The sequence below is a fragment of the Miscanthus floridulus genome, chromosome 5 (genome assembly GCF_019320115.1).
Source record: "Miscanthus floridulus cultivar M001 chromosome 5, ASM1932011v1, whole genome shotgun sequence".
Lineage (NCBI taxonomy): Eukaryota > Viridiplantae > Streptophyta > Magnoliopsida > Poales > Poaceae > Miscanthus > Miscanthus floridulus.
This window is the reverse complement of record NC_089584.1, coordinates 28,827,528-28,835,439: the sequence shown is the minus strand read 5'-3', so window position 1 is coordinate 28,835,439 and position 7,912 is coordinate 28,827,528. Positions and strand designations below refer to the sequence as shown.

The 7,912-nt window shown below is 48.8% G+C and overlaps 1 protein-coding gene across 1 annotated transcript; it reads right to left on the bottom strand.

Annotated features, from left to right (window-relative positions):
- Nucleotides 1–252: 252 nt before the first annotated feature.
- On the bottom strand, nucleotides 253–985 carry LOC136454461 (subtilisin-like protease 4). Its single transcript, XM_066454881.1, has one exon. It carries the CDS (start codon nucleotides 742–744, stop codon nucleotides 253–255), a length of 492 nt encoding a protein of 163 aa, XP_066310978.1. The 5' UTR covers nucleotides 745–985.
- Between the last annotated feature and the right edge of the window lie 6,927 nt (nucleotides 986–7,912).

Below are 7,912 nucleotides of genomic sequence, written 5' to 3'. Positions count from 1 at the left end.
CCGCAGCCCCGCGGGCGCGCGAGCAGAAGCCGGTGGACGGCGCCACGCCACCCCACTTTGGAAGCTTGTATCTCTCCAACCAGGCCGAATTAGACTTTGGCACTTTAAGCAAAGTTGGAGATCTCGCGTAGCTCTACAACATTTGTTACTACCTCTTGTGCCAAAACTAAACAAATTCGGAGTTAAGAGGGGACAAAAATTGATGTTTCTGTGTATTTTTGCGGTAGTATTGTATGAATACAGAGCGCGGCCTCAGGGACGACGGCGGCTGCGGCTACGACCTGCTGCTGCTGGTCCTGCTCCTGCGGTGCTCGACGTGTGCGCGCCGTGCCCGTCCTGGTCGAGCGGCGACAGGTCCGACTCGAAAGAACGTGCGCTAATGAGCTTGTTGTTGCACGCGGAGGTGTTGAAGTCGCAGCGTCCGTTCCACTTGGCCGGCGGCGGCGGCATGCCGTCGCCGCTGAAGGAGGGGTGGAAGGGATAGACGCCGCTGTCGAGCACGCCGATGATGACGCCCTCGCTGAACTCGGAGGTGTAGTTCCTCCCGCTCTGCGGCAGCTCCAGTCCAAGGAACTGCGGCGTGTGCGTCGTCAGCAGCTTGTAAACTTGGTTCGGCACCGCCGTGACGAACCCGGGCATGGCGGACAGCGCGTCGAGCTCCTGCTTCGTCAGCCGAGCGGCGAAGCCGCTCGCGACGTGGTGGTACGAGTGGACGAGCCGCTCGTCCTCTAGAAAGAACGTCATGTACCATGTACGTGTCCCACGTGTCCGGGAGCTGCGCCGGTGACGAGAACTGCACGGCGAGCTGCACCTCGCCCATCTTCTTCAGCCCCGACCGCAGCAGCACCAGCAGCGGGTACGACGCCGTGTACGCCCGGTTGCTCTCCAGCGTGGACACGCGCACCCACTTCTTGTCGTACTTGGCCACGCAGTACGCGTCCGTCGACCCCTTGGCGCCTCCCTTCGTCTTCATCGGCAGCAAGCCGCACGCTTCGATGATGCCGAGCTCCAGCACGCCCACCGGCGGCTTCCACAGTTGCTTTGACGTCGGCCGGTAGTCGCTGCACACGTGCGCCTCCTCGTCAAGCACGTGGTACCCGCCTTCCAGGCAGAGCCGAAGGTGCAGCCACCCGGAGTAGAAAGCCGCTCGTCGAGGCGCTGCTCTATGGTGGTCACCGGGATGGTTGCGTGGGTGAGGAGCGTGGGTTCCTTGATCATGGACCGATCCTCCACTAGCACGATGATGTTATCGTTGAGCGGCTCGGACGCGACGAACATGAGGTCTTCGGACCACGCGAACGCGGAGCCGCTGCTGCTGGCCACTGACCGTCGTGTCCGCGCCGACTGGAAGCCAAGCTGTATCTTGACGCGCACGTCGAACGGTAGCCCCAGCGGCGGCGCCGGGACGCGCAGGTCCTGCGCCTCGATGACGGACACCCTAAGGTACCAGAGCTTGGGCGATTGGTACACCTTGGAGCGCGTGTACCACTGCGGCGCCAGCGGGCCATCGGGCTGGTCGCGGATAGGCACGTCGGAGAGGTCGAAGCACACGCCGCCGAGGAAGGCTTCGGCAGGGGGAGGGCGCGCCTCCGTCCCACTCGGAGATCTCCAGCGTGGGCTCCGCCCTGGCGTGGCTGATGGCGAACACCTGGTTCCATTCAGGGTTGCCGGTGCCGGAGACGTCGCGGCCAGGCCACGACCAGAGCGAGTCCTTGAGGCCGCGCTGTGTATTCATGCAATACTACCGCAAAAATACACGGAAACATCAATCTTTGTCCCCTCTTAACTCCGAATCCGTTTAGTTTTGGCACAAAAGGTAGTAACAAATGCTGTAGAGCTACGCGAGATCTCCAACTTTGCTTAAAGTGCCAAAGTATAATTCGGCCTGGATGGAGAGATATAAGCTTTCAAAGTGGGGTGGCGCAGCGCCGTCCACCGGCTTCAACTCGCGCGCCCGCGGGGCTACGGCTGGCTTGCATGGCCACGGCATCATGCCACATCAGTACGAGAAGCCAACGTGGAGAGGTATGGACCTAGGTGATACGGCGTATAAAGTTTATGGACCCAAAAAGCCACTTTGAAAGTTGGTGGATCTAACCGAAACCTCCTCACAAGTTAATGGACCTCTGATGCATTTAACTCTAAATTTAGCCAAAGTACACTCCTTGGATTGCAAGGCCGAAAAGGAAGGGGCTCCTGCATGCCATTGCCTCTGTCGGTTTTCGCTTCAAGAAAGGAATAGATTATGAATCCAAGAAAAAAGTCCATTTGGATTTGCATGACACGCTCGATGATTTCGGGCCTTGTCGGCTTAATGGCGATGCGGCCGGCATGTTTACCGGCCGCCTGCCGATTTAGCGTACTCAATCACATCCCCTAGCGATCTCTAAGCGATCGACACGGAATATATAATCGAAACCACTTGTAATTAGCTCGCCACTTTATATATGGTTCCGAGTTTCCCTTTTGTTATTAATTTCTTGATCGTTATGGTTGTATATATATTCTTCCTCTATTTATGTAGACGAGTGCAGAAGTACGTGCAGCTCTCTTGCGCATTCTCGAGGAGGAATCGAATGGTTCTTTCCTGGCAGAGAAAAAAAAGGGAATCGAATGATTATGAATAAATAAGCAGAGTTTATTTCGTGAAGGCTGAATACAATACGCTGGTTGTTGGGTTAGATTTTGTTGGAACCTACCATCAGCCTCCACATCCAGGAGGATGCTCACGTCCTCTGGAAGCTAATCAATCACGGTGTGGGCCATAACTGAGAGGATAAAAATAAATAAGGTAGCAGCAGCAATAAACTCATCAGATCCTCATAAAATATGAGAAGGGAAGTCGCTCAGAGTAGACTACTGACAGCAGCGCTCAGTTAAAAATTTGGTAGTTAAAGGTCAGATCAGTAGTGACTACTGAGCCCTTGTTTAGTTGGACCCCAAAATCTAAAAAGTTGCTACAGTACCTGTCACATCGAATGTTTGTGGCCCGTGCATGGAGCATTAAATGTAGACGAAAAGAAAAACTAATTGCACAGTTTGGTGGGAAATTACGAGACGAACGTTTTAAGCCTAATTAGTCAATGTCTAAACACTATTTGCTAAATAAAAACGAAGGTGCTACGGTAGCCCCAAATCCAAATTTCGCGAACTAAATAGTGTTTCGATAAATCAGAGGTTTTCTGATGTGACTGTGAGCCTGTGAATAGTAGTAATGTGACGCGTGGAGCTTGAAGTTTTGTCCTGGCCAGAAGCACCGCTGTTCGAGTGAAGTTAGAGCTGGGCCCATGGAACTATGCAAGACTACCTGAAAGGCTGAAACAGCATCCGGAGCAGGAGCAGTTGACGATCTTGTTTCTTTTTGGGCCGGCCCGCCCGTAATCTTAGACCAAGCTCCGGAGTAAATAGGCAAATTTCGCATGTTTGGGTGTCTGAACGGGCTCCTAAGCCAGGGCTAACTAGTGCAAATGAAAGGCCCTTAGGTAGGCTTCGGGAGCCCAGGCAACGAAACATTCGGCGCATGATCTTTAACAAGACAATCGGATTAAAAGGGCGGCTTTCTTGAAGAACGGAATATATGCACTAGGAAAGGTGCCACGATGAGCACGGATGGGGTACTTTAGTTTGTACGTGTACCCTCTCCGAGGATAACTGCACGGGATCGGGACTACAGCTGTACTCGTGCCGCAGGCGGGCCAATTGAGCACGGTGCTACACCTACACGGCTAACAAATTGCTCTGTGTTTATTCTGTCACCACGGGCCTGTTCGCTTGGAGGAATTCTAGAGAAATTTGGATAGGTTGAAAGAATGTTAGAAGAATTTGTGAGAAAAAATACTATTCTGAATAAAAAAAAGAAGCAGCTCAAACCAGATTTAAAGGCACACGAAAGGGGCTGTCTGTACGCTCAGGAGCAGAAAGGCACCCCCGCAAGTCCCCGCAAAAGCGCAAAAGGCGCGCACTGTCCGATCGCGTCGTAGCGCCTTCGTCCCTTTCCCGGAAAAAAAAGCACGTCCCGCAGCTAGGCGGCAACGGCGACGACGGCACCCTCCCTCCGAGCTCGGGCCGTGCCGTGCCGCGGCTAAAGGAGAAGACTAAAGAAGCTCCGGGTGGGTGAACGAAAGGTGAAAGCGAGGAATCGGAATGTCTCCTCCAGCAAGGCACGGGGAATTCCACGCTCCCCCACTGTGGATTATATTGTTGGATTTCATTTTAGTCATATTCATCAGATCGGGATGTATTGCGTAGGAATAGAATAGGTGTTCGGGATTTTCATGAGAGGCAGAGAGAAGGGGAGTGAGATGTAGCAAACCATCAAAAGCCGTAGTGGTCGAAGCTCCGGCTGGGGTTTCGTTGACGGACGCCATCTGCGCGCCGGCAGCGACGTTCGGTGGAGAGGGAGGAGTCGGCGCTGTGGCGTCCTCGGCGGCGGCGTGTGCGTCGGGGTGGTGTTGCCGGCGTCGGTGGTGCTTCCCGTCGCTGGCAGCGCCCCTTCTCAAGATCGGGTTTAGGGTTAGGATGTCGGTGGGGTGACTGGCGGCGCGGTGAACCTCGTACTGTGAGCCCCGGCCCCCACCTTTCCTTTATGGCGCTGTGCGACGGGGGCCCACCAACCATGTAGGGTTGGGCGCCTCTGATCAGGGCGCGAGAACAAGGTCCAAAAGGCCGTTGGGCCTAACTGGTGGGAGATCAAACCTAACATTCTTCCCCTTGATCTCTCATCTATTCTTCGTTCTTTAATTTCGTACTCAAAACTTTCAATTCATATTTTTCTTGCTTCCATCCTATTTCATCACAGATTAATGCATAGAACTGTCCCATCGTCACAACAATTAGTGCCTTTGGACTAACAGCCACAATATACTTCTCCGTTTTGAAATATAAACTTTCTTTGGGCCCTTCGTATGTTCGGGAATCATAGGCTTTCCCTTAAACCCATGCCGGCTACGTGTTCTCTGAACACGTTGGGTGGTAAGCCCTTTGTGAGCGGATCCGCGAGCATTTTCTCTGTACTTATATGCTTAAGATTTATTATATGATCCCGAACTTTATCTTTCACAACATAGTACGTTATGTCAATGTGTTTGGCAGCACCACTTGACCTATTATTGTGAGCGTACTGTACCGCTGGATTGTTATCACAATACAATCTCAGAGGTTCATTTATATCATCAATCACTTTCAATCCGGGTATGAATTTCTTCAGCCAATTCACCTGCCCCGTTGCCTCATAGCATGCTACAAACTTGGCATACATTGTCGAGGATGTAGTTACGGTTTGTTTGGAGCTTTTCCATGATATAGCCCCTCCTGCGAGAGTAAATACATATCCTGACGTGGATTTTCTTTCATCTCCCGCATAATCAGAATCTGAATACCCCTCTATCTGCAGGGAGTCAAATCTTCTATACGTAAGCATGAGGCCTTTCGTACCCTGCAAATAACGCATGACTTTCTTCACTAATTTCCTATGTTTAATTCCTGGATTCTTTTGATATCTGCCAAGTAACCCGGTAACAAAAGCTAAGTCAGGGCGTGTACACACTTGAGCATATTGTAAACTTCCAACAGCTGAAGCATACGGTACCGCTTTCATTCGGTCAATTTCATATTGGTTCTTGGGACACTGATGTTCCCCAAATCTATCGCCCTTGACTATAGGAGCAGGTGAAGGACTGCACGCATGCATACTAAATTTCTTCAGGACCTTTTCTATGTATGCCTTTTGCGATAATCCTAGAACCCCTTTTCTTCTGTCTCGGTGAATCTCTATTCCCAAAACGAACGAGGCCTCACCGAGATCTTTCATATCAAAGTTTGAGGACAAGAATTTCTTCGTTTCCATTAGTAGATTGATATCACTACTAGCAAGCAAGATATCATCCACATACAAAATTAGGAATATGTATTTTTCATTCTTGAACTTTGCATAAACGTAATTGTCCTCAATATTTTCTTTAAACCCAAAACCTTTTATCGTTCTATCAAACTTCAAATACCACTGTCTTGAAGCTTGCTTCAATCCGTAGATTGATTTCTTTAGGCGGCATCCCATATTTTCCTTTCCTTTTACAACAAAACCTTTCGGTTGTGCCATATAAACCTTTTCTTCCAAATTCCCATTTAGGAAAGCCGTCTTTACATCTATTTGATGTAACTCCAAATCATAGTGGGCTACAAGTGCCATTATAATTCTGAAGGAATCTTTACATGAGACTGGAGAAAACGTCTCATTGTAATCAATCCCTTCTCTTTGCGTGAAGCCTTTCGCCACAAGTCGCGCTTGAAATCTTTCTATATTCCCTTGGGAGTCATATTTCGTTTTGTAGACCCATTTACAGCCTACTGTTTTGGCTCCTTTAGGAATATTTTCTAAGTCCCAAACTTTATTGGTACTCATTGATTTTAATTCATCTTCCATAGCCTTAAGCCACTTTGATGAGTGGTCGCTTCTCATGGCTTCTTCAAATGAGGTGGGATCTTCCCCCATCTGACATTCTTCTGTTTTATAAACTTCATAGTCATCAGTAATAGCTGATCTTCTTATTCTTTGAGACCTTCTAGGTGCCTCCGGCACTTGTTCCACATTTGGCTGTTGTTGTTCTTCCTCATGTGCAACATTTGGTTCTATAGGTTCCTCAAGGATAGGTTCCTCAAGGACAGGTTCCTTATGTTCATTCATTGTCGCCACGGGAGAACTTGTAACAGGTGTTGGCACTACAGTGTCCTGCACTGTCGGTGCAACAGTAGCAGGTAGCGTGAAGAATGGTTCTTCAACCATCAGAGTGGGTACATGTACCCGCTTCTCCTGTAGGCTGATTTCTCGTGCTACCATGCTCCCCCTGATCATGTTATCCTCCAAGAACACAGCGTGTCTTGTTTCTACAATCTTCGTATGTCTGTTAGGACAATAGAAGCGATATCCTTTCGATCTTTCTGGATAGCCAATAAAATGGCAGCTGACTGTCTTGGAGTCTAACTTTCCTATGTTTGGGTTAAACACTTTTGCCTCAGCTGGACAGCCCTACACACGCAAATGGTTAAGTGAGGGTTCCCTTCCTGTCCATAATTCATACGGTGTTTTAGGCACCGATTTACTTGGTACTCGATTAAGTATGTGAATGGCGATTTTCAGTGTCTCCATCCATAAACTAATCGGTAATGTGGAGTAACTCATCATGCTTCTTACCATATCCATTAAGGTACGGTTACGTCTTTCAGCCACTCCATTCTGCTGAGACTCCCCCGGTGTGGAGTACTGAGCAACTATGCTATTTTCCTGTAGGGACCTTGCGAATGGTCTAGGAATTTGGCCATATGGAGTATGTCGCCCATAGTACTCTCCACCTCGGTCTGATCGTACTATCTTGATTTTCTTATTGTGCTGATTTTCAACTTCAGCTTTAAATATTTTGAATTTATCCAATGCTTCCGATCTTTCTTTAATTGGATAAATATTGCCATAACGAGAGTAGTCGTCTGTGAATATTATAAACGAGTCATAACCATCCACACTTTCACAGGAAAAGGACCACATATATCTGTGTGGATTATTTCTAAAATTCCTGTGCTTCGTTTGGTATCTTTCTTAATTTTCTTGACATACTTTCCTTTGATGCAATCAATACATTGTTCTAAATCTGAAAATTCTAAGTGCGGGAGAATTGATTCCTTAACCAATCGTTCCATTCTTTCCCTCGAAATATGGCCCAAGCGACAATACCATAATTTCGAAGAGACAGTATCAATTCTCTTCTCTTCCGCTTCTTAGTTACATCCGCAGATGGGAAATCATTCACATTCTCATCGCATACATTGTTCGCATTCTCAGCAAGAGATAATAAATAAAGCTTGTCTTGTCGGAAGGCAAGACCAACACATTTATTATTAACCAGTATCTTACACTTGCCAT